Source organism: Xyrauchen texanus, chromosome 50 (genome assembly GCF_025860055.1).
Source record: "Xyrauchen texanus isolate HMW12.3.18 chromosome 50, RBS_HiC_50CHRs, whole genome shotgun sequence".
In the NCBI taxonomy this organism is placed as follows: Eukaryota; Metazoa; Chordata; class Actinopteri; order Cypriniformes; family Catostomidae; genus Xyrauchen; species Xyrauchen texanus.
Genome location: NC_068325.1, coordinates 2076937 through 2103441, shown reverse-complemented (window position 1 = coordinate 2103441; position 26505 = coordinate 2076937). Strand labels below are relative to the sequence as shown.

Genomic DNA, 26505 nt, shown 5'->3' with positions numbered 1-26505 from the left:
CCCTCTGGGAATGTGATGAAAGAAATAAAAGCTGAAATAAATCATTATCTCTACATTATTCTGACACTTCACATTTTTAAAATAAAGTAGTGATCCTAACTGACCTAAGACAGGGAAAATGCTCTACGATTAAATGTCAGGAATTGTGAAAAACTGAGTTTAAATGTATTTGGCTAAGGTGTATGCAAACCTCTGTCTTCAACTGTACATTATATGATTTCTTTGTTCAGCAAAACAAATTTTTTTGGCAATTCTGAATCAAGTCTGTTTAGTTGTTTGCTATCTGCATATATCACACACACATACAGTATATATATATATATATATATATATATATATATATATATATATATATATATATATATATGCATAATTGTACAATAAATACAATAATGATCATATTGTTTAGAGACAATTATCACTCAAGCACACTGGTCAAACTTGAAGGATTTTTACTGTGCCTGACTCTGAATGTTCTCACACATTTACATTGGTATTACCCACTTTGATCTCCAGAGTTGTTCAGTTGTTCACAGTTGTTTTCTCAAAAGCTTAAAGGATATAACAGGCTAAATGCCTCCCAAGAAAAAAGGCACTTTTAATTTAAAACACTAAATAGCAGCACATTTGTGATTTGTTATAAAGAATGTTCACATTGACTTATGCAATTACAACAGATATTCATTTGTTTATAGAATATTTGCGATATTATGAAATTCTTCATGTGATTACAATTAAAAGTGCACCCTTATGGTGGTTATTTTGAAAAGGCATTTTGGCTTATTTAAACATCTTAGGAGGAGGCGCAAGCTCTGGAGGACCCCTGCAGGGACGTGAAGGAGGGAAGGGGCAAATTGGATAAATAGAGGGGGGTATTTTTACAAAGCCATGGCATGGGAACTCATGGTGCCCCTCAGACCCAGATTCTGGAAATCCCAAAGGGTGTTTTGGACACCAGGGTTTGTCTTTGCCAGAGTGTCCCACATGTTCTGGCCAGTCTTTGTGATCTGAGGTTTTGTTCTTGTGTCTGTGGCCCACATGTTCTGGCCGACCCCTTTGATCAGGCATTTTTTTGTCCTCATGATCTGGGCGATGAGGGTGAGCATGATCTGGGCGATGAGGGTGAGCATGATCTGGGCGATGAGGGTGAGCATGATCTGGGTGATGAGGGTGAGCATGATCTGGGCGATGAGGGTGAGCATGATCTGGGTGATGAGGGTGAGCATGATCTGGGTGGTGCCCTGGATGGTGGTGGTGGTGGTGATGGTGGTGATGGTGGCGTGGTGGAGGACCACAGTCTCTTGACTGAAATGGATGAGATGAGTTCTGGAAAGGATTAGAGCAAAAGACCAACATATTAGGGTTAGGGTTTCCACTCCTTATTCCACTCCAGAAATGTTATTATTATTATTATTATTATTATTATTATTAAAACTAAATTATAAAAAATATATAAGCACCATCCAGTTTTGAACCCCTTAAGCTCTGCTGCATTTTTTCTGGCATCTACAAGTTTTACATATCCAAATTTAAAAGCTATCCTTACATTCTTACAGTGGACTAATTGCTAAATCTTTGACTCATTTTACAGAAAATGACCCCAAATGTCAAAAAAAGATTCCAGTAATTCACAAATAATATTGTATTTATTTAAAATCTTATGATGAACATACATTTTTATATTCTGTCTTTTAAAGCCTGTGATTCAGGCTCTGTTTGCTCTTTTTTCCCCTGCAAAAAGTGTTAATTCATTCCATTAGATGACAGCACACAATAGGAAAAATAAATGTTCCTCTTTCACCTTCTGTCACAATATACAAATCTGAAATGCAGGTGGCACCCTAATGCAGCTGAGTACTCGCCATGTGCTCGTCCATAGACATTCAGTCTGTTTTGTGATCCCAAGCACCTTCTCCAATATCTTGACTTCTGAGTGGACTAGAAGCTTATTCTAGATATCGTTGGAAATCTGAGATCCTCATCTGTACAAATCTTTATAAAATTCCATCATCAATATTTGAGAACATATTTTTCTTTTGATTTGTTTATCATGCTTTTTCTGCTCTACTGTATATTTTGTTCTGGGCATCACACATAACAGTGGATTATTTACACAAGCTAGCTCACAGACAGGTAAAAAAATAATATTTTTTAAGAAAACAGCTAATACAGAGTTTGTAGCTAGTTGGGGCTTAAAGAAGCAGTGATTTGAGTAGACAATGTGGGCATTTACATTTGGTCACTTCATGTGTTTTTGCTGATCGCATTGCTATCCGGTCATTGCTATATGAAAAGACCAGGTGTAAATGACCTCCAAGATGGATACAAGATGGATATAAATATCCGGAGGTGGTTTGAGACGCATTCCAGGCGAAAACGATCATGTGTAAATAGAGCTGGCTGTTTAAGCTACATACTTAGAGTTACTCCGCCCAAACAGCACTACATCAGCATGGAGAAAATATGAAACATACAGTAACAGCTGCAGTATTTGCATAGGCTACATGTTGCGCAGTAAGTTATAACAAAAAAATATATATTTTGAATGTCATTGTTTTTTGACAATGCACAGTTATTTTAAATCAGATGATTGCAACATGCTCCAAAAAAGTTGGGACAGTCAAGTATTTACAACTGCGAAACATCACCATTCTACATCATTACCACTGGGTGGCGCTCATTTGCAATGCAGAGCTTTTCAATGAGTGTCAATGAGGTCTTTTTTATTTGCATTTTATTTCACATAATACAAAAGTTATGGTTATGGAGTTCTGTAAAAAGTTCAGAATCTAGCTTTAAAATGGTACCACATATTTATGTATCCAGCAACTACTTTACGGTTTTCTCTGAATAATTCAGTTGTTTTGAATTAATCTTGGTTTATATATTTGTTTATTGTTCTTGCCTATTCTGTTATATATGTCTACTGCTGTAATATCTCAAATTTCCTCCAAGGCACAAATAAAGCACTATCCTATCCTGTGTTTTTTTTTCCATTTTTTTTCAGGCCTGTAGTATCCTTTAAAACGGGAAAACTTAACTGGTCTCAATGATCCAGTTTGTGTGTATGGGATGTATACCTGAGCTTCATAAATGTTACATTCCACTCTCGGTTCGTTATTTCCAACCTTAGTGGATTTACAGAATCCATACCTCTAGAGAGAGAAAGACACAGAAATCAACATTGACTGGGATTGCACACACAAAAGTATGTTAAAGTATTCAGACCTCAATAATAGCATAAGGTGAAGTGTGTTTTATTCTGTGACACTAGGCATGAAACGAAAAAGCTAAATATCGAATTTATCAGAACAATCCCTCCATCCGTGATTAGGCGATTGAACAGATGGTCCCACCCCAAACTCACACTACTGGTTGCTCTGGTGTCAGGCTGGTTAGGATGCTCAAATGGAGAAATGTTTTAAAAAGTGCAGCAGAGACACAGTGTTTATATTTTTCAAGAGAATCAACCTTCGAATGGCTTAATTACAGTTGACTGTGCATATAATAATTGTGATAAGTACACATTATCATCAAAACAGGTACACACATCACCTATTTTTTGGTGGATTGTAATTATATTTTTATAAATTTTGTTGGATACAATTTGCTGTGCACTTACAGCCTTATCTCCACATAAAGCCTTGCACGTATCTCGATTCTGGGACTCCTTGTTTGGACAGTCTGTCTCCACAATGGCAAACTCGGCAAAGAAGCTTTGACCCATTAACATCCACTACGAAAAGAGACAGATTTTCTATTAAAATGTAGTTCACATAGTTACATACCATCATTTTACCAAGCCAGATTTTTGACTATCAGCATGAAGCAAGGTCCACGGCTTAGTCTATCCAAGAACCGCCCATTTATGTTGTTTAGCAGACTTCGTACGAAATTGAAGAATAACGTCATTTTGAACAAAATTTGGCCAACACAACGTGTTTATGCGTTAGTTTCAGTGGTCCATTACAGTTCACCAGGACGAACTTCATAACACCTTCTTACTGCCATTGGTCCATGTCATTGGTAGATGCGCAGAGCTGGTGTTTTACCTACATCTGTACGATCATGAGCGTTGAACCAGGCCTTTAGACAGGATAAGACAGTCTGACTAACATGTAAAGCAATCAACCACAATTCGTTTTGTTTTTACATGCTGTTTAGACTCTTGTGTGGTCCTTGGCCAGAATAATCTGCAATGTAGACCAGACTTCATGCAGATCTTCAAAAGTATGATTGATTGAGAATATATTTAAACCCAAGGCATTTTTGTAAATCATTACCTGTGTGCTAATTCTTCCCATTTCCATCAGTTTAAAGTAAGACATGTGGTTGGATTCCTTGTTGTATTTCTGCAGGGCAGATTTCATACTCTCTAGACCCGTAGGGTCATGAAGGGGCAGTAGAGCACGACAATCAGGGCATTTCATGACCAGCGATTGATGTGAACCTGGGGCGAAACACAGAATTATGGCGTAAATTAAATCCTAAAAATATTCTATTGAAGGAATTCACTAAGAATGAATTGTGCCTGCTAAAGTGTTGTTTAAATGCTCAATTTACCAAAGGAATTATGCAAAACAGGCAACAGCACAAACGTGCCCATAAAGTGTGCATTTGTGGGAATCCACTGAATTGGCTCTTTAAAATGCTTAAAACATACTCGACACACCACACGTCTAAATGTCCAGTTATAATGCTCTTTTCCATCATTTTTTCTTCATATGAAGAATTACTACTGCCATGATCAATAGAAAATGTACAGAAATGTACAAAAACAATATGCATGTCATGTTCACTGTTTTTGTTTTGTGCTTTTATGTTGAGGTTTAGTTTAGTTCCTGTTTCCTGTTTTGGTTTTTGTAGTCCTTTTGTAGTTTATTTTATTCTGTCATGTTCACTGTTGTCTTTTGTTTTTGTGCTGTTATTTTGAAGTTTAGTTTAGTTCCTGTTTCCTGTTTGGTTGTTGTAGTCCTCTGTAGTTTATTTTTATTATTGTTGTTCCCCTGAATGGTTCGCCTTCCCTGATTGTTTCCTCCAGGTGTCCCTCATTCCCTTGTTTGTTCCTTCCTGTATTTAAACCTGGTTCTTTGTTCAGTCATTGTTGATCGTTGTTGAATGTTGATGTTTCGTTGCGTGTGCTTCGTATTCTCTGTGTGCTTCGTATTCTCTGTGTGCTTCGTATTCTCTGTGTGCTTCGTATTCTCTGTGTTCGTTCGAGGTTTCCCTGACTTTTATGGATGTTTCCCCAACCTTTTTTGCCCCTTAATGTATTCCTCATTTAATTTATTTCTTCCCATCGTGGACTTTTCATTTGTTCCTGAGTTTGTTTATGTCTATATGCTTGCCCAATAAAGCTGCATTTGGATCCGCACCTCCCGTCTGCCTTCTCCAGACTTCCCTGCATTACAGAACGATCGACCAAAATGGATCCAGCGGTACAACAAGCGAACTACAGGCTGCTCTGTTTAAGACAAGGGGACCGACCGGTGGAGGACCACATTGGCGACTTCCTCGAGCTGGCAAACGTTTCTGACTTCCCGGACTCAGCCCTGGTATCCTTCTTCCGGGGCAATCTGAACGCCGCACTGAGGGAGCGGTTGCCACCGGCAACGCGCGAATGGACTCTTCTTAGACTTCCTGGAGGTGACTTTGCTGGTCTGTGGCTCGCCGTTCACCGTGGGCGTCGCTGAGGAGGACCCTACCTCTCCTCCCTCAGTGGTGACTCTCCAATCGCCCATGGCGCTTCCGGTCGCGCCAGCCCCACCTGTCAGCGAGCCTCCTACGGCTCCGCCTCCAGAGCCTCCCGAGCCTTTCACGGCTCCGCCTCCCGAGCCTCCTACGGCTCTTCTCCCAGAGACTCCCGAGCCTCCTACGGCTCCGCCTCCCGAGCCTCCTACGGCTCTGCTCCCAGAGACTCCAGGCCTCCGCCTCTAGAGCCGCCTACGGCGCCATCTCCCTCGGCTCCGTCTCCTGAGCCTCCCACGGCTCCGCCTCCTGAGCCCCCAGGGCTTTCCATGGTTCCGCCTCCCTCGGCTCCGCCCCCAGAGCCTCCCTCAGCTCCGCCCCCAGAGCCTCCCTCAGCTCCACCCCAGAGCCTCCCTCAGCTCCGCCTCCTGAGCCTCTAGAACCTCCTTCAGTTCCACCTCCTGAGCCTCCCTCAGCTCCGCCTTCTGAGCCTTCTAAGCCATCGCCGCCCTCGGCTCCGCCTCCCGAGCCGCCCTCGGCTCAGCATCCCGAGCCGCTCTCGGCTCCTCCTTGGCTCCGCCAGCGGCCACTCCTCCTCCCAGATCTCCTAAACCTGTCCCTGTCCTATGGCCACCTCCCAGGTCTCCTGAACCTGTCCCTGCCCCTTGGACTTCCCGCCTGCCCTCTGTGCCCCCTTGGACTGCCTTCCTGCCCTCTGTGCCCCCTTAGACTGTCTGCCTGCCCCTTGTGCCCCCCTGGTCTGTCTGTCTGACCCTAGTGCCCTCACTTTGTTTTTTGTGGGTTTTTTTTGTCTTTTGTTTTTTTATTTAGGATCGTCTGGAATCCGATCCTTTGAGGGGGGATTCTGTCATGTTCACTGTTGTCTTTTGTTTTTGTGCTGTTATTTTGAAGTTTAGTTTAGTTCCTGTTTCCTGTTTGGTTGTTGTAGTTCTCTGTAGTTTATTTTTATTATTGGTGTTCCCCTGATTGGTTCTCCTTCCCTGATTGTTTCCTCCAGGTGTCCCTCATTCCCTTGTTTGTTCCTTCCTGTATTTAAACCTGGTTCTTTGCTCAGTCATTGTCGATCGTTGTTGAATGTTGATGTTTCGTTGCGTGTTCTTCATATTCTCTGTGTTCGTTCGAGGTTTCCCTGACTTTTATGGATGTTTCCCCAACCTGTTTAGCCCCTTTATGTTTTCCTCATTTAGTTTATTTCTTCCCATCGTGGACTTTTCATTTGTTCCTGAGTTTGTTTGTTTATATGCTTGCCCAATAAAGCTGCATTTGGATCCGCACCTCCCGTCTGCCTTCTCCTGACTTCCCTGCATTACAATGCAAGTGGTAAAAATGCAACATTGATTGTGAATTAAAACAATGCTGAAATCAATTTTAGTCTTCAGAAGCTGCATACAGAATATACCATGTACAGTAAAGATGAAATGTATGGCTTCATTCTTGTATTTTATCTGTCAATGTTTTTAAAGTGTGGAAAATAGTGGAAAATGTAAGTTAAAGCAACCTTTGAATCATTTAGGCTACTTTAGGTAAACATTGACCCACTGAGAAACAGTACTTGACTACTTTTCTGGGCAATACTGTAACACTACTAATAAAAAAAAAAGAGTAGCCATTCAAGTCCAAATAGCAGATTTGAGCAGAGTTACAACATAAAATTGTCTAGAGAATTTTTTTTTTTTTTTTAACTTTTTATTGATTGGTTGTTGTTGTAGTAGCACCTGGCTCAGTGTCACAGATGTAGTTTTTCACAGCTGCTTTTCCTTCAATACTAGTGATGGTCACATTGCATTTCGCCGTCACTATCTGTAAGGAGAAAATAAAAAAGGATATTAAATAAATGTCACTAAGATCTCTGAATTCAGAGCGATAAATGTAAAGTATTATTGTGATTATAGTTTGTAATATCTCTGATGTTCAGCTCACCGTCTCAGTCTCTGATCTAACTTCACACTGATCTACAGGTTTAGGATTCACAATGTGACAAACAGATTCTTCTAAAGTGATCCTGAAGACCACTTCACAAGGATCAGCCTGCACAGAAACAGGACATTTTAGTCAAGACAGTAAGTCTATGCTCTGGTACAATTGAAACCACTTATGGGAAGACTGGCTTTCATGAAAACTGACCTTCTCCTCGGCTGTGCGACTGTCCAGAGAGACAAACTTGAACTTGTATCCATGACGATGATGGTCGTTGATGAACTTCTCGGCTGCATCTGTAGCGATGCTGTCCTGGTCTTCTAAACACTTATATTCTACCTCACTTGCGGCGCATAGCGCCAAGACCAGAATTGCTAGTGTTACCAACTGTCTCATACTGCACACAGACATGAGCAGTAAATCTTCAACCAAGAAACAGAGCTACTCTCCTGTTTAGACCTTTATAATAGACCCTGCAGGAGAAATGAGCAAACAATTTACTGCCAGAGATGCCTGCCAATGTAAATGAAGGCAAAACAAATATAAAAGCTTCATCTCATGGTAGAGCGGATTGTTAACCAGTACTAGTGGATCAGATATTACCATCACTTTCATGTCTGAAATTTGTTTAATATTTTTTCCAATTTAGTTTAGTATTGGTTAATGTTATCTCTTTGACTGTTCGTTTTAGTGTAGTTTTCATTTTTCAGTATATTTAGTTTTTATTTTAGTTTTAGTGTTTAAGGGCTGTTAATATTAATGCATTTACTGATATTATTAGAGGTCCAAGACCCTAGGTGGCGCTATAAGAAGCATTTTCATTAACTCAATCATATAGGCTAGAATAATAATGATAATATAAAAAGGTTTCCTCTGTTTTGAAGCAAAATTTATGTTTCTGATTTAAATTCCAAAATATTTAAATTTTGAATATTTAAGCGTCTCCATGATCGATGTGCTGGAAATGTAGAATGTATCAATTAGAAACCCTTGTGACAAAAAGTTAATAAAAAAAAATTATTTGTCAAATCGGTGAAAAGATATAGGTTGATAAATGAATTAATTAGCTTATATCTTCTAAATGATTTGACGAATCAAAATATTTTAATACGTTTTTGTCATAACGGTCTCTAGATGATACATGCTCATTTTTATTTTGAATCGGACCAACAGTCTAAGAGGAGTTCTAAAAAGATTATTTTCTTCAGAAAACTCAAAATGGTGGACGGAACTGAAATCAGATACTTGTTTTGTTTAGCTAGTCCATACCATACCTACTAAGTAAATATATCTCATAGTAATGAAATTACTTTGGCCCTAACAGATCTTTTCTCAATTTTGGTAATTTTCCCCACTTTTTCTAATTTCTTAGACCCTGTTAATTGCCGCTAGCAACTATATTTTATGCTTGATGAAATCAAATTTGCAGGGTTGTCTAGTGTTATGGCTATGTAGTGGCTAACACATAGACAAACACATTCAGACTCTTACTCATGTCTAAAGGAACTTTTTGAGTCTCCAATACATAGACCTGCATGTCTTTGGACTGTGGGGGAAACCATATCACCTGGAGGAAACCCATGGAAAACACTTTGAAAAGCAGGTGGATAATTCTTCCTTGCGCTAAAGCCCAAAGTACTGTATACTTTGGTTAGCCGTGAACACTAGGCGTCTCAGTACAGGATGCATGATGCAAATTTCAGTATCAACAGAGTGCTCGAGCACTGAATGCGTGCGGTTCGATTTTTCTTACCGCGCTTACTCTGAACGCACATTATGCACTGGAATTATTTGCAATAACTAGTGGTTCCACAAAGTGGCAGCACTCATAATTGAGACGTTTTGAAGAAGTGCAAGAAGATGTAATCGCCGGTAAATAACAGGAAATGAGACGAAGGTGGTAACGACAGCAGCAGATGTGCACATCAAGAGTGCATGTGTGAAGAGGTCAGGAGATACCTACTGTATATAATTTGAGTCTGAAGGAATATAAAGACACCTTTATGGGTCTAAACTCCTGAAGAAACATAGTCCAGTATCTCATATCAGTCGTATTATGCATGTGCCAACTGTATGGGAATTTGTGCTCAGTCAAAGGGAGTATACAGTACTTTGAAAGGCTGAATGTTCGCCTGTAGGCTTCTGCTAAGCATTCGCTTCAAACTGAAGTATACTTTGGGCTTTAAGGTCATGTGCAGTAAGTGGACAGTCAATGACCAAACAGTGTGTTTCTACATGTTTCATTCTGTAAAATCCATGGTGGTATTACCCTAACTTGACCACATAGGAAATCGACATATTACCTCTGAAAGTTCATATACCCTAAATTCATACCCATACTGCTGAATTTACTGAAAAGCGCCATCAGACATTTTTGTATTAATTGAAATGTGTGCACATTTCCCTCTAGCGCTTCTGGTAGCACATTGTATAAACAATATTCGAGACATGGGTTCTGATCTTGTGGATTCCAGGAAGTTATCGCATTCACATAAACAATGAAAAACGATTTGGAAGTTGCATATTCATTCTAAAATTATTAGTTTTTTCTCCAATGACTGTGAGGTTTAGGTTTGGGGTTTGGTTGTAGGGTTAATACAAAATGCATTCCTGTTGACTTCATTACATCATTTACAACAAAAAATACAACTTGCTTTTAGCACTGTTCTGTGGAAATTTCACCCAGAAACCAGAGCTCACCACGTGCCCATGCATTCCACAACACTTCCAGCATTGGCCACTGGGGGCAGTGTTGTGAATTTCAGTAAGCACAGACCAACATCAGGTGAAGAAATTATGACCTACTGACTGCGTCCGAAAACTAGAAAATGCTACCTTCGGAGAGAATATAGGTAGGATGAAAATAAGGTGCTATTCAAACTGTGGTGAGACTACTTTCCTTAACAGTTCCATTCATTCAAATAGCGCTGTCGGATGAGCCATTAACTAATAAGGCAGCGAGGCAGCATGTCAGCCACTGTGTCTCCGAATTCACAGTGTGATCCATTTGGTTACACTGGTATGTGATTTATTTTTCATATAATAATAATTAAGTAATATTAAGGTCATGTCAACACACCACAAGGGCAATGGTGGCTCAGTGGTTAAGGCTCAGGGTTGCTGACCAGAAGGTTGGGGGTTCAAGCCCCAGCACCACCAAGATGACACTCTTGAGCAAGGCCCTTAACCCTATCTGCTCCAGGGGTGCTGTATAATCTCTGACCCCAGCTTAGTTGGGATATGTGAAAAACTAATAAATTTCACTGTATATATGCAAAAAACTGTGTGTATAATGTGTGACCAAAATAAAGGATTCTGTTCTATTTAAAACTCATGTAAATGTTACAATTTTTGATCTTGAAATCAACTTAATAATGACATACTCCAGTTTAATTCCTCTGACAAAAGAGCATGCCAACCAATGGTAAAATAATTGCTTTTTTCTTTAATTCTGCACTTATTTAGTGTGACAGGTATGCAATGTGACATAAGATTAATTATTATGCCCAAGTAGGTTTAATGTTATTACATTTTTGAAAACATTTCAGATGGAAATGCCTCCACACTTGTAGAAGGAGCCAATACTAAATGTCCTGACATTATTGAGTTTTGAACTTTGGAAGGATAGTTTACAGAGTGACTGGATCTAAGGTCCAATTATGATTAGAAATAATGCTGACTGATTTCAGTTATTTCATAATAACCCTTTAGAGTATTTCAAATGAAAAACACTCAATATGTTGAAATTGGCCAGGGCTTGTAAAATGTTACAGATTGTGACATAATTTCTCCAGACATTTAAAATATATGGGCAAGGAAATCACTCAGTTTCTGGTATGTAATGGCCTATTTATATCTATTTATATCTAGTTATGGGTATAGCATAAGTTTAGTGCAGACACTTTGATGACCAGTAGCTGCCAGATAGTTATTTAAAATGTATTATTCTAACGTAAATGTATTTATTGGGTTTGTGTGTGCATTTATTACAGGTAAAATTAAGAGCCATATTTGGAAAATAAGTGTTATTTTAAATTAACTGATTTAATTACTGAGACACACACACACACACACACACACACACACACACACACACACTATATGTATATATGTATATATAGTTAGAAAAAATGCCACTAGGTAAAAAAATTAATATATTTTCATGGGGCAAATGCTGCTTTTTGATAATAATAATTAAAAAAGTTACTTTCCGAAACTGGTTTAGACTGTAAAAACGAAAAAAAAAATTGCTTTTGACTTGCGGGGGTGTTAAAAGATAGTGGTCAGTACTGACAGATGAAAAATCAATATGTTATCCTTAATGACTAGAGTAAAGGTAACGTTCCCTTCCAAACAGCCAATCAAAAGTGGAACTCTTGCATAATTTAGAAGGTGAATATTTGCTAAACTTTGATAAACAGAACCTGTAACTTTGTCCATGCTGGGGGGGTAACTCACAGAATTAGCCTCTTTTTATTTGCCCATGAAGCAATCAGCACCCTTAAACATAATTCTGAGAGATTGAATGTATTTAAATGTCTGTATTTCAGTGAGGAACAGTATATTTTTTGCAGATGATGATCAGTCTATCTTCAACTATGATACTGTATGTCTCTTTCAAAGTGTTACGTAGCACAGAGTACAAGTATACAACAAGGCTAAACAAGGCAACAAGGATAAAATATCGATATATTGATTATTAATTATTAATTGGCGCATTATTGAGGCATTGATATATTAAACTTAGCAAACATTTAAATTTGAAGCCATTTTGCGTGCTTTCCAATTCACTAATAGCATTTTCGGCCGAACATTTTCTACAGCCGAAATTTCGGTGCATCCTTTGTGGTGGTGCTTTTAAATCATTTCAGTGACTTGTTCGGATTCATTCATTGATTTGTTCACTGACCATATCTTCAAGTTAATGCTTTGCACCTGCAGATGGATGTTCATCTTTGAAGTAATTGCATTGAACTGAAAGCAATAATTCTCGACCAGAACAAGTCTAATTATCCTTTATTAAAATTCTACTAAGAGACTTCAGCACTGCAGAGTGTTAAAGCATCATAAGTCTTTCCCCACAAATAACAAAGCATATCCATAATACTGTGAACTGCTGAACATGACTTTTTATCAAGCTACTCAAAAAAAGGACAACAATATTAGCCTAAAAATAATTAGGAGTTTCAATAACGTCATTGTAATGTGTGGTCATCACTCTCATTCATAATTAATCTTGCCCCTTTACTTGTTGAATGAGATTGACAATATGAGCGAACGACATGCAGCTCGTCCTGCCGGTCAGCAGATCATTGGATTCGTTCACATCGGCCGCAAACAAATTTAGCAGTAGATTCAGTTTGTTCACAACTCGGAAAAAAACAACTGACTAGTTAATTTAAGGGTATTTGTTCGTGGGTCCAACCAATGAGATGCTTCTTCACAGCCCACTCTCTAATGCTACTGGCTAGCGCTGAAGTCTGTCTTTACAAGCATGGCAAAGGTAGACAAATAGAATTTGCATGTGAACAAATGATGAACACACTTTAAAAATAGTTTAAACACAATAACTGTTTTCACCACAAATGGCAGGTCTTATTTTCCCTATATTTTGTCAAATGCTGGGATTTATTATTATTAAGACAAAGAAAAAGTTTAAGAAAAGCCTAAATATCTTACACTGTGCATCAAAGCACAACATTTCCATCCATTATTCATGTAATGTTTACTCATTTTCAGTAATTTTTACAGCAGCAGAGCTCCAATGGCTTCGAAAAGGAGTGATGTCAACGAACGAAAAATGTGAGTCAGTGTATAAAGGTGAACAAGAACGATTTGTTAGTTCAAAAAGACAGTTTGTTCACAAACGAAATATCACTATTGCTTAAACCTGCTATGGTATTGAAAAAGGGCACTTCCTTTGGTATTCATGGTCATTTTTTATGATGATTATGTTCAGAGGCGTTTCCAGCATTGAAGGACATCCGGGGCTTAGCCCAGACAATTTTATTTTCACACTAGCAACCACTTCTCTGTAGTCCAAAGCTGGTGAGAGGGTATTCTTTGAGTTTTGCTCTGGCTAGGCCTGTTTCTACAGTTCCTAAATCTTCCACTCTAGTACTATCCTCAACATCCTCTCTCCTTCCTGAATCATCTGTGATGCAAAAGAACAGATACAGCACATAACTTATTGCAAATCAGCTTCAAACAACTAATTCATCAAGTGCTACATATGTCAAAGTGTGGACCAATACCATTGAAGAAAATGTATTGGGAAGAGCAGATCAGTGGGATTGCCCTAATATCTATCATGATTCTTGAATTTTCATGTACATTACCATAAACTCATCACAAAAGAGTTATATTATAGTGAGTAAAGTGAGGTAAAAAAATATTGAATATAAATAATTTATATATTTTTTTACATAAATAGTCAAAATGATGTATAAGATCCTAAGTTAAAGCAATACATGAAGGACTTTGCATGGCATCCATGGCATCGAACTGTATATAATTCTCATCATCTCTATGAGAATAATTCATCTATCAAAATCCTTTCATTAGGATCATTGAGATAAACAATGTTTCACTTTTAACTTTCTCTAAAGTAAAGTGACTTATTAATTGTTACCAGTTTCCATGCCTGATTCTGGCACAGCTGCTGCTGCTGCTCCTCAGTCTGTTGCTCATCTTTGCTACCCTCTACAAAACCATTTAATCAAATCAAAGTGTATATTTCCTACAAAATAATATCACAAAACAAGTCACACATACATTTTATGCTAATGCTTATTGGTTATCCTTAGCGAAAACAACACCTGATAAACAAGAAAAGTGCACTCCAAACGGGACTTGAAGCATGGTCTCCGGCGTGAGAGGCGAATGCGCTAACAATGAGCTACCAAGATGCGTCAGTCTATACATGGAGGCTACAACATACAACAAACCTCTTGAGGTTTAGCCTACTGTGGGTGAAAGCCAGCTAGATGATGATCTTCAAACAAATGTGAATTCTTACCCACTGAATTCTTTCGGAAAAATCCCCAAAGCCTCATTTGGTTCATTTTTGCTGTCTTTCCTGCTAACTGCTGTTAACTCGCCACTAAGTAACGTTAGTTGATGTCAACGACTGTGCAAGCTCCTCCCCTACCTGCTGCATATTCAACAGAGAGGAAGAAACGGAGTCGCCCATAGGCTACCGACAGCAAAGGAACTTATTCTATAGGCTAGATTATGCCTATGTCTATTATTACAGGCTGTATGCAGTATGTGCAAAGCCAAAGCACAATGAAATAAGGCAACTTATGATTTCTGAGGTTTACATAGGCTTTTGTCCGGTTTCATATTTGTCAGTCAACTTTTCAAAATACATTCGGGGCTGAAGCCCCGGCAAAATCGTCTGCCGCCGCCTCTGATTATGTTAATGATACTATTTCTTCTTCCTTGAAGTAAGAACAGTAAATGTATACATTTCTTTTGGGATTTATGCTATTTTGATCTTATTTACATGTAAATTTCAAAATTATAGCATTCATTTGCAAATACAAAAATATATTTATTTTTTATTTTTTTCAGAACCAACACTTCTATAAGTTGAAACATGAAAATATGAAAATGTGACATGAACAATATAGAAATAGCATGACTTGAAAACCATGTCATGCTAGTTACAGCCCCTAGCTGGCTGTACCAGCCTATAGTGTAATCTGATGGCTTGTTGTAACCTATTTTTATATTGTATCACAAAATATGCATTTGGAAATACATTTAGATATTATCAAACTATTATTTGTCAAAGTTTAGCATTTTAAATTGATTTTAAGTTTTAGTTTTTGCAGTTAATGTCATTATGTTTGCAATCAAATCTGACCATGTTATTGCCAAGACACAGAATAAGCATTTTTATACCAATAATTTATTTCAAACAGAAATGTGTTAACTCAAACGAAATGCATAATAATGTCAAGAAAATGAATGAACAGAAATTAATTGCAAAATTCTGAAAATTAAATTAGAATATAAAACAGAAGTATCAGAGTAAACATTTTGTAATTTCAAACTTTTCATAGTAAAAAATATTTTGCAAACATGTGTGTGTGTGTGTGTGTGTGTGTGCAGATTGCTGAAAAACAACAGATGACTTGTAATGCCATCAATGACCAAAAGATGGCTGTAGAGCTCCATTTAGTGATGCCCTGGTTGTGTGTACCTGTGTGTGTGCTCTGGGATACTGCTCATTAGATTTTATCTTCGGAGCCGAACGGTTGATGGTTTAAGCTGTGCAAGCGATTTTTATCCCTCACCTCTGCCCCTTGGCACTTCAGCATATCTAAAAGAGAGTATATTCAAAAAGGGCAGTTTTCCCTCACAAAAGAGAATATATTCCTAAAAGAGCAGCACACATTGGAACGTCTTTTTCAAGACGCGTCTTTTTAAAGATGCCCTTCCGGTTGTATGTTATTCCTGGTGGTGATTATCAGGTTCCTAAGAGGCACTAGGAGGTTGAACCCCACCAGACCTTGCCTCGTCCCCTCATGGGACCTCTCCGTAGTCCTACAAGACCTGTGCGGGGCTCCCTTCGAGCCCCTTGAGTCAGTAGAGCTTAAGGCACTCTCCCTGAAGGCTGCCTCCATCAATAGTGTTGGGGATCTGCAAGCATTCTCTATTAGCAAAATGTGCCTGGAGTTTGGTCTGGGCAACCCTCAAGTGATCCTGAGACCCCGACCGGGCTATGTGCCCAATGTAGTAGTAGTAGTCCTTTATTATCACATAGTAAACCAGTGAAATTGGCCATCGACCTGTCCATACAAACATACATATGACAAGGGGGTAGACAGGACAGGAAGACAGGGAATTAGAAGAAATACAGCATGACATGAGGAAAGGTGAGGAGAAAAAAAGGCAGCCCCCAGACTGTGCTCCTTAAGAAGTACAGTGTGGGAACAGGAAAAAAAACACCTCAGCAACATTAGCACAAAATCAGTACACTCTACAACATGAACAAGACTTGCAACAGGGGAGGGGATTGGGGGGTGGAGGTGGCCCAGCACAGGCAAGCAGCCATCCGGTCCTGCAGCCATTTTCGGCGCTGGTCACAGACCCACCTGTCAGACTGGGGGTACAAAGCGGCGAAGGCGAGGGATAGGGTATCGGGCGGATGATTGCATATCTGTATATATATGTAAGAGTTCATGTGTGTGTAGGCCTGGAGAGTCGCTATGCCAGCATCTAATCTAGGTGCCTCAGTCCGCAGGGTTGTCATAGCGATACACAGCAAGTTGCCATGGAGACAACCTTGATCAGGTCCCAGATATAGTCAACAATCACCAGGTGTCTGGGGAGTTGGGGAAGGAACGCAAGAGTGGCTCACTGCAGTGCTCTTCCGGGGGAGTTGTTGTTCCAACAGCGGCCTTGGCCAAGGCCAGTGCTGGTTGAGGGCGGCTGAAACAGATAAGATTGGGATTGTTTGGTCTCGAGGCGAGTAGCCGCTTCTAATTTACACGGCTATTCTTCTGGTCCATTTTGGTCTCTGAAACAATCCATTTGCCTTTGCAAAGCTGTGAGCTTCTCCATGATGTTATCCATATTTTGGTTCATAGACCCAGTCTGAGTGCAGACAGCTCTGCCCACTGCTTCAATCATGACAGGCAGCCTTGTGGGGATTTGGACAGCTGTCACCGTCTTCTTAATTCCTCGATAAACCAGGGCAATGCCTAATCCAATCAGCAGAAGACCTGTTATCATGGTACCGAATAGGTAGATATCTTCAACATCCTCCACGGAAAGAGCCGCCAGACACACGACCCGCCACCTCTCCCACGCGTCCATCGTGTAGCCAGCTGCGAACGTTCCGTCAGGGAAGTCAGGTTCCCCCGAACCCAAGCTTCTCATCGAGAAGATGGTGTCAATTGCGTTGAGAGACCAGTTGATCAAATCCATAGTTTGGAGAGCAGTGCTAAGAGAGTCTCTCAATGTACAAGACAGTAGACTAGATGTGACGAGAGAAGCAAAGCAGGGAAGGTAAGGGGTGGGAGAGGGTGAGAAAATGCGACCGCCTTCGTTGAGAGGTTGTGTTCCCACAACCCCTTTCAGGGACCAAGTGGTGAACCTGCAAGCGCTACCCCAGGAGGAGGCAGACCCAGCCTTGGCATTGCTGTGTCCGGTGCACGCTTTGCGCATCTACTTGGATCGCATGAAGACCTTTAGGATCTCTGACCAGCTCTTTGTTTGCTTTGGTGGACAGCGGAACGGAAGCGTTGTCTCCAAACAGAGGATCGCCCACTGGATCATTGATGACATAGCCCCCTGCATGGCTACGAGCCCATTCCACCAGGAGCGTGGTGGCCTCCTGGGCTCTGACCACTGGCGCCTCCCTAGCTGACATTTGCAGAGCAGATGCCCCCAGTGGATAAGGCGCTCACGGTGCACCTGTGTTGATTCCCAGCAGTGTTCACAAATGTATTCTCTGGTTGATTTCCTCCTAGCCCTGCGGCAGATGAGTTTGCGGAGAAACCCCTCGCTGGGACAGGTGCTCCGCATGCGCTGGTTCCCGGTTGGCAAACTGTGTCTTACTTTGGCAGAGACCCCTCTGAGGCCCAAGTCTCAATGGTCGTAGAGCTTCCTACCATAGGACTTCTCCACATGACATACTTGAGATTACCGGGCAGGGTGTGGTCTCCGCGGGGTCATCTCCCGGCACTGTCCCCCCCGCGTGGAGAGTGCCGTCTTGTCGGTTAGACAATTTTCTCTTTTTTCTGTGGAGAAAAAGGAAAAAAAAAAGAAGAAAAGAGGCACGACTAGGACAAGCCTGTCACCATTCTTTTTGAGTACTCGACTTATCCCAAAAGGGCTGTTCGACACTCACAACACTGAACTACAGTTGAAATGGCCGGGACCAGATTCTCAGCTCCTCAGCACAAAAGCCTAATGAGCGGTATGCACGTCCTCTCCTTTTATACCCGACCCGTATGTCCACGGGGAGGGGCATGCAAATTCCACTCGCCAATTCCCATTGGCCTATTATCAAAGATCAGAGGTGTTTCTGGGCTCTCAAGAGTGACCCCTAGTGTCACTACATTGACACAACGTCTCGTTCCCTCCATCAGGGAACGGAGGTTACGAAAGTAACCAGGACGTTTATTGGTAGCTTGGAAGTCTGATAATTCTCCAACACTGCAGCAATGATGAAATAAACTTTTACCATATTATACTTCAGAGAACATCATGTAGTGTGAAGGGGGAACTGATACTTTTGATAAAATGTGGGGTTCTGAGATACAAATGTGATTTGCTGTGTGGTGTTTGATCTCCCATTTCCCATTGTGCAGACACCCCAACCAACATGGTCACAACAACCCAAACTTTTGTTGTCAGTTATATTGTTTTATTAGCTCCTATCTTCCAATCCACAACTAGCTTCTGCACCTTATTGCATATGCCATGTTTTGCTGTAGGTCTATTTATTGGTTTGGAGGGAAAGCCTACCCCGCAGCAGAACAGGAAAAAAAAAGGACAACATCTAAAATTATAATGTAGTAGATTTTTATTAGTGGAGTTAACTTGAAATGAGGAATTTAGGTCAGAAATGTGTCATTTGTGTAATATGCATAATTTGATGAGCTGAAATCTAACCTTTATATTAAAGTGTAAATTATATATACATACTATTTTTACAATAGTTCATATAATAATATTTCTTACCAGTTCAAGACTAAACTTCATCATCTGTGGTCAGCTTACATCCATGTTAAATCCATGTTATGGATATTAAGACTTGTGGATTACATAGTAAATGAGCAGCACACATTTTTTTCATCATTTAAAGAACATTTAAAATATGAATTCTGTCATGGCATGAAAATACTGGCAAAAATAAGTGTTATAATTGTCTGTTAATTTATCACCAAAGAATTTCTAATATTAAGGTTACATGTTCTTTTCTTCAAACAAAAGAAAAATATTAAGAGCATTTCAAAACACATCATATTGGCTAAAATGCTTGGCAAACTTTAGCTGCAATGTGCTCTGACATGCATTGACAAGTTCAGAGACCCAATTAGGATTCAGGTCTAGTTGTATTTTCAAAAGTCCATGTACTTTCCTGCTAAATTTCAAAATGATATGGCTCTTTCCAGACCCTTGGATCTTACGCATTCCTAGTCACCAAATTCACAGTCGGACCTTAGAGTGTAGGTGCCCTATGGCAGAGTTTTTTTTTGGTGATTGACATGTTATCAAAACATCAGCTTGGCTGAAATGTTTTGTAAGCTACCCAAGATGACCACTGTGTGGACTGAATTACTTAAAAAAATGAGCAATGGTGGATTTAATCAAGTGCATTTTATATTGCTTGATCAGTGCTTCATCATGCCATTGCTTAAATGTTTTTCAAATTTACATTAGCAACAAAAAGTACTGTACATAAAATGTGCACATTTGTTGTTGGCCTACTTTGTATCTAGGCCTATCTATTGCAAGATGTACATTTTAGTTTTAAACCAACTTTTAAATTTTCACTTTGACAGCTATACTGCTCCTTAACTAACAATCAAGACTCGTTTTTCAAAGAGTTTCAGCTAGATTATAATCATTGTTAAAAACAAACTTAATTTTTACAACTCAGCAGTGAAAATGTGTTCATTTGCATAATGGCAACTCCATTGATTTCTTTATACAAACATTTAAATGAAATACTGTACATTGTCCATGTAAGATCCTTAGGGAAACAATTTTCTTGAATTCTTCACAGTAATCTTGATAGTCCCTTTAATGTTAGCTTGCTTGATAAACTGCAATGAAAAGTGCAATTAGATTATGTATAGTTAAAAAGGCTCCAAACATACTTAATGATGCATAAAATCAAGCTTACATAGCTAGAAGCAATTGTGTTCCTATACATTAGCAGAGTACACTCAGTACATTGCAAGGATCATGACACAATTGTTGGTATAGCTTTACCAAAGAGTAATCAGTTAATAATAACATTTACAGATAGCAATGGTAAATTGCTATATTAATGTAAATTATATAATTGTGTCAGCAATCTACTTAAAAAAGTTTTGTTTATTTGCCATAACTGATATTTCAAATGTAATGCACTTTAAGTTTTTTGAGCAAGTACACTCAAAAACATCAACACATACATAGGAGACAAAATACATACACTGGATCAAATAAAGCAGGAGTGTTGAGAAATTAATGCATTGATACAGAAAAAGGTAACATGTTTGTTCTTTGTCGATAGGGTACTATTAAGATCTGTACCCTATTGCCCCCAACGATATCTCCCTAATCAAACCTTCAACTCATCAGTGCATTAGTAAAGTACTCCAAGTCTTGAGGCCTGTCTCACAAAGCATGTTTAGTCACTACCCAAGTAAGTTTGAATTTAGATTGAGCAAACTTTTTTTTTTTTTCAGTCTCAAGAAGGTGTTCATTGACATGGTAACATATGCTACACTGTTAATCTGCTCCAGGGCAGTTTTTGTTCTTGGTAGCAGATCACAACATATACTGAACCTGATCTCTGACACAATATACACATTCTCGTTACAAATTAAAGCGTGCTTCAAATAAACACACAAGATTATTAACGTGAGAGATTAGGGAACCTTCTATTTTTTGAGGAGCACATTGAGAACCTCATTGAGAACTTTAGTTATCTTTACCAGCAGTCATCTCAAGCTTCCCCAGAAGCAGCAGTGTTTCTCCTTGCTGTGTAAATGTTGAAATTATAGATAATTTCATTACGAACTCTTGATCTTTATCAGAGAAATAAATCATGCAGCTTACTCTCTCCATGCTTAATTGGCTGTTTGCGCCAAATGTCACTCAGGTGCACGAGCTTCAGGTTTAGCAATGAACTCAGGATTAAACCTGAAACCTAATCTCTGAGTTTGTACAATGCACATCATAAAACAGGGCTCTGAAGATAATGGAGACATACAAAATGTGTACTGTTGGGGGGCCTCCAGGACAGGTTTTGTGAGCTGCTTTTATCTCACATATGGAGAGCTGTCTGTCTATCCAGTGTTGCCAATAATTAATGATGCTCTTTGTTTTTTACCCCCAACTTTTTTAATGATAAAATACTCCCAACTTAATATGCAGATACAACTACAAGTAAGCCATTTGTTGGTTGGTTTCCTTAAAAACCGAACTGTCTCTGTGGCGCTACAAAACAGTGGTAATGTTTTATCATGCTATGTTTGCTGTATTTTGTGCAAACAGCTTTTCTAGTGTTATTCAATGTATTTGCATGTTCTTAGCATTGAGCAATGAGTTTAATTTATGAAATCTGACAAGATTCTAAAGAAGTATGTAGGAGAGTTTCTGTTCTTTCCATTGCAATTGTGAGTATGAGTTGTTTATGTTCTTTATATATATAACTCTCTCTCTCTCTCTCTCTCTCTCTCTCTCTCTCTCTCTCTCTCTCTCACTCTCTTTAAACAATAACAGATTTTCAATGTCTGAAAACAATATAATGCTGAGAAAAAACATAGATATACTAATTAGACAAAATTTATAGATGAACAAAGATTAGCTTACCTTTTCAATATATGTGATGACTTCATTGCTTGATTCATCAAAGAATCTCATCTTGAAAGTAGCAGAGGAAAGTACTGTCAAATCTATTAAATAAAAATTGAGAGATATGAAATGATATGAATACAATTTTACCTTAAGAATGCAATCTAGATGCATGATAATAATAAAACTGTATGAGCAAATTAATTCAGATGTGCATACCTTGGTCAAAATAAGATGTAGATGTTGTAACTGCTGATGGAATTGTTGTTGGTTGATGTGTGAATGCAGGTTGAGCCATTGTTGTAGGTGTACTTGTTGGTGCTTTTGTTTTGGTTGGTGGAACTGTTGTAGTTGTAGGTGCAGGCGTTGTTGGTTCAGCTGTAGATGTTGTTGTTGATGGTGTGGTTGTAGTTGTTGGAACTGTTGTAGTTGTAGGGGCAGGCGTTGTTTGTTGAGTTGTAGATGTTGTTGCAGTAGTTGTTGATATTGTGGTTGTAGTTGATGTCTGGGGTATGGTTGTAGTTGGTGGAATTGTTGTTGTATGTGCAGGCATGGTTTGATCTGTGGAGGTTGGTGCAAGTGTCGTTTGTTGGGTTGTACTTGTTGGTGCTTTTGTTGTGGTTGGTGGAACTGTTGTAGTTGTAGGTGCAGGCGTTGTTGGTTCAGCTGTAGATGTTGTTGTTGATGGTGTGGTTGTAGTTGTTGGAACTGTTGTAGTTGTAGGTGCAGGCGCTGTTTGTTGAGTTGTAGATGTTGTTGCAGTAGTTGTTGATATTGTGGTTGTAGTTGATGTCTGTGGTATGGTTGTAGTTGATGAAATTGTTGTTGTATGTGCAGGTATGGTTTGATCTGTAGACGTTGGTGCAAGTGCTGTATGTTGGGTTGTACTTGTTGGTGCTTTTGATGTGGTTGGTGGAACTGTTGTAGTTGTAGGTGCAGGCGTTGTTGGTTGAGCTGTAGATGTTGTTGTTGTTGATGGTGTGGTTGTAGTTGTTGGAACTGTTGTAGTTGTAGGTGCAGGCGTTGTTGGTTCAGCTGTAGATGTTGCTGGTGATGGTGTGGTTGTAGTTGTTGGAACTGTTGTAGTTGTATGTGCAGGCGTTGTTTGTTGAGTTGTAGATGTTGTTGCAGTAGTTGTTGATATTGTGGTTGTAGTTGGTGGAATTGTTGTTGTATGTGCAGGCATGGTTTGATCTGTAGAGGTTGGTGCAAGTGTCGTTTGTTGGGTTGTACTTGTTGGTGCGTTTGTTGTGGTTGGTGCAGGCGTTGTTAGTTCAGCTGTAGATGTTGTTGTTGATGGTGTGGTTGTAGTTGTTGGAACTGTTGTAGTTGTAGGTGCAGGCGTTGTTTGTTGAGTTGTAGATGTTGGTGAAGTAGTTGATGATATTGTGGTTGTAGTTGATGTCTGTGGTATGGTTGTAGTTGGTGAAATTGTTGTTGTATGTACAGGCATGATTTGATCTGTAGACGTTGGTGCAAGTGTCGTTTGTTGGGTTGTACTTGTTGGTGCTTTTGTTGTGGTTGGTGGAACTGTTGTAGTTGTAGGTGCAGGCATTGTTGGTTCACCTGTAGATTTTGTTGTTGATGGTGTGGTTGTAGTTGTTGGAACTGTTGTAGTTGTAGGTGCAGGCGTTGTTGGTTGAGTTGTAGATGTTGGTGAAGTAGTTGTTGATATTGTGGTTGTAGTTGATGTCTGGGGTATGGTTGTCGTATGTGGAATTGTTGTTGTATGTGCAGGCATGTTTTGATCTGTAGACGTTGGTGCAAGTGTTGTTTGTTGGGTTGTACTTGTTGGTGGTGTTGTGGTTGGTGGAACTGTTGTAGTTGTAGGTGCAGTCGTTGTTGGTTGAGTTGTAGATGTTGGTGAAGTAGTTGTTGATATTGTGGTTGTAGTTGGTGTTGTTTTAGGATCTGTTGTTGTAGGTGCAGTTGTTGTTTGTTGAGTTGTAGATGCTGTTGCAGTAGTTGTTGATATTGTAGTTGATGTCTGTGGTATGGTTGTAGTTGGTGGAATTGTTGTTGTATGTGCAGGCATGGTTTGATCTGTAGACGTTGGTGCAAGTGTCGTTTGTTGGGTTGTACTTGTTGGTGCTTTTGTTGTGGTTGGTGGATCTGTTGTAGTTGTAGGTGCAGGCGTTGTTGTTTGTTCTGTAGATGTTGTGGTTGATGGTGTGGTTGTAGTTGTTGGAACTGTTGTAGTTGCAGGTGCTGTTTGTTGAGTTGTAGATGTTGGCAAAGTAGTTGTTAGTTGATGGTTTGTAGTTGGTGCTGTTGTAGGATCTGTTGTTGTAGGTGGAGGCGTTGTTGGTTGAGTTGTAGATGTTGGTGAAGTAGTTGTTGATATTGTGGTTGTAGTTGATGTCTGTGGTATGGTTGTAGTTGGTGAAATTGTTGTTGTATGTGCAGGCATGGTTTGATCTGTAGAGGTTGGTGCAAGTGTCGTTTGTTGGGTTGTACTTGTTGGTGCTTTTGTTGTGGTTGGTGGAACTGTTGTAGTTGTAGGTGCAGGCGTTGTTGGATCAGCTGTAGATGTTGCTGGTGATTGTGTGGTTGTAGTTGTTGGAACTGTTGTAGTTGTAGGTGCAGGCGTTGTTTGTTGAGTTGTAGATGTTGTTGCAGTAGTTGTTGATATTGTGGTTGTAGTTGGTGGAATTGTTGTTGTATGGGCAGGCATGGTTTGATCTGTAGAGGTTGGTGCAAGTGTCGTTTGTTGGGTTGTACTTGTTGGTGCTTTTGTTGTGGTTGGTGCAGGCGTTGTTGGTTCAGCTGTAGATGTTGTTGTTGATGGTGTGGTTGTAGTTGTTGGAACTGTTGTAGTTGTAGGTGCAGGCGTTGTTGGTTGAGTTGTAGATGTTGGTGAAGTAGTTGATGATATTGTGGTTGTAGTTGATGTCTGTAGTATGGTTGTAGTTGGTGAAATTGTTGTTGTATGTGCAGGCATGATTTGATCTGTAGACGTTGGTGCAAGTGTCGTTTGTTGGGTTGTACTTGTTGGTGCTTTTGTTGTGGTTGGTGGAACTGTTGTAGGTGCAGGCATTGTTGGTTCACCTGTAGATTTTGTTGTTGATTGTGTGGTTGTAGTTGTTGGAACTGTTGTAGTTGTAGGTGCAGGCATTGTTGTTGATGGTGTGGTTGTAGTTGTTGGAACTGTTGTAGTTGTAGGTGCAGTCGTTGTTGGTTGAGTTGTAGATGTTGGTGAAGTAGTTGTTGATATTGTGGTTGTAGTTGGTGTTGTTTTAGGATTTGTTGTTGTAGGTGCAGTTGTTGTTTGTTGAGTTGTAGATGCTGTTGCAGTAGTTGTTGATATTGTAGTTGATGTCTGTGGTATGGTTGTAGTTGGTGAAATTGTTGTTGTATGTGCAGGCATGGTTTGATCTGTAGACGTTGGTGCAAGTGTTGTTTGTTGGGTTGTACTTGTTGGTGCTTTTGTTGTGGTTGGTGGATCTGTTGTAGTTGTAGGTGCAGGCATTGTTGTTTGTTCTGTAGATGTTGTGGTTGATGGTGTGGTTGTAGTTGTTGGAACTGTTGTAGTTGTAGGTGCTGTTTGTTGAGTTGTAGATGTTGGCGAAGTAGTTGTTAGTTGATGGGTTGTAGTTGGTGCTGTTGTAGGATCTGTTGTTGTAGGTGCAGTTGTTGTTTGTTGAGTTGCAGATGCAGTTGCAGTATTTGTTGATATTGTAGTTGTAGTTGATGTCTGTGGTATGGTTGTAGTTGGTGGAATTGTTGTTGTATGTGCAGGCATGGTTTGATCTGTAGACGTTGGTACAAGTGTCGTTTGTTGGGTTGTACTTGTTGGTGCTTTTGTTGTGGTTGGTGGAACTGTTGTAGTTGTAGGTGCAGGCATTGTTGGTTGAGCTGTAGATGTTGTTGTTGATGGTTTGGTTGTAGTTGTTGGAACTGTTGTAGTTGTAGGTGCAGTTGTTGTTTGTTGCGTTGTAGATGTTGGTGAAGTAGTTGTTGATATTGTGGTTGTAGTTGATGTCTGTGGTATGGTTGTAGTTGGTGAAATTGTTGTTGTATGTGAAGGCATGGTTTGATCTTTAGACGTTGGTGCAAGTGTTGTTTGTTGGGTTGTACTTGTTGGTGGTGTTGTTGTGGTTGGTGGAACTGTTGTAGTTGTAGGTGCAGGCGTTGTTGGTTGAGTTGCAGATCTTGGTGCAGTAGTTGTTGATATTGTAGTTGTAGTTGATGTCTGTGGTATGGTTGTAGTTGATGGAATTGTTGTTGTATGTGCAGGCATGGTTTGATCTGTAGGCGTTGGTGCAAGTGTTGTTTGTTGGGTTGTATTTGTTGGAATTGTTGTTGTGGTTGGTGGAACTGTTGTAGTTGTAGGTGCAGGCGTTGTTGGTT

General features: G+C 39.7%; 2 protein-coding genes across 2 annotated transcripts; both read right to left on the bottom strand.

Moving 5' to 3' along the window:
- Positions 1–418: 418 nt before the first annotated feature.
- LOC127641510 (alpha-2-HS-glycoprotein-like) lies at positions 419–8099 on the bottom strand. The gene is made up of 7 exons (XM_052124552.1): positions 7834–8099; positions 7630–7737; positions 7425–7509; positions 4284–4450; positions 3623–3736; positions 3081–3155; positions 419–1326 (listed from the first exon to the last, which is right to left on the bottom strand). Exons 1-7 carry the CDS (start codon positions 8035–8037, stop codon positions 781–783), a joined length of 1299 nt encoding a protein of 432 aa, XP_051980512.1. The 5' UTR covers positions 8038–8099; the 3' UTR covers positions 419–780.
- Positions 8100–19172: 11073 nt separating this feature from the next.
- On the bottom strand, positions 19173–25297 carry LOC127641244 (mucin-2-like). Its single transcript, XM_052124082.1, has 3 exons — positions 22375–25297; positions 22174–22256; positions 19173–20414 (listed from the first exon to the last, which is right to left on the bottom strand). Exons 1-3 carry the CDS (start codon positions 25268–25270, stop codon positions 20343–20345), a joined length of 3051 nt encoding a protein of 1016 aa, XP_051980042.1. The 5' UTR covers positions 25271–25297; the 3' UTR covers positions 19173–20342.
- Positions 25298–26505: the final 1208 nt, after the last annotated feature.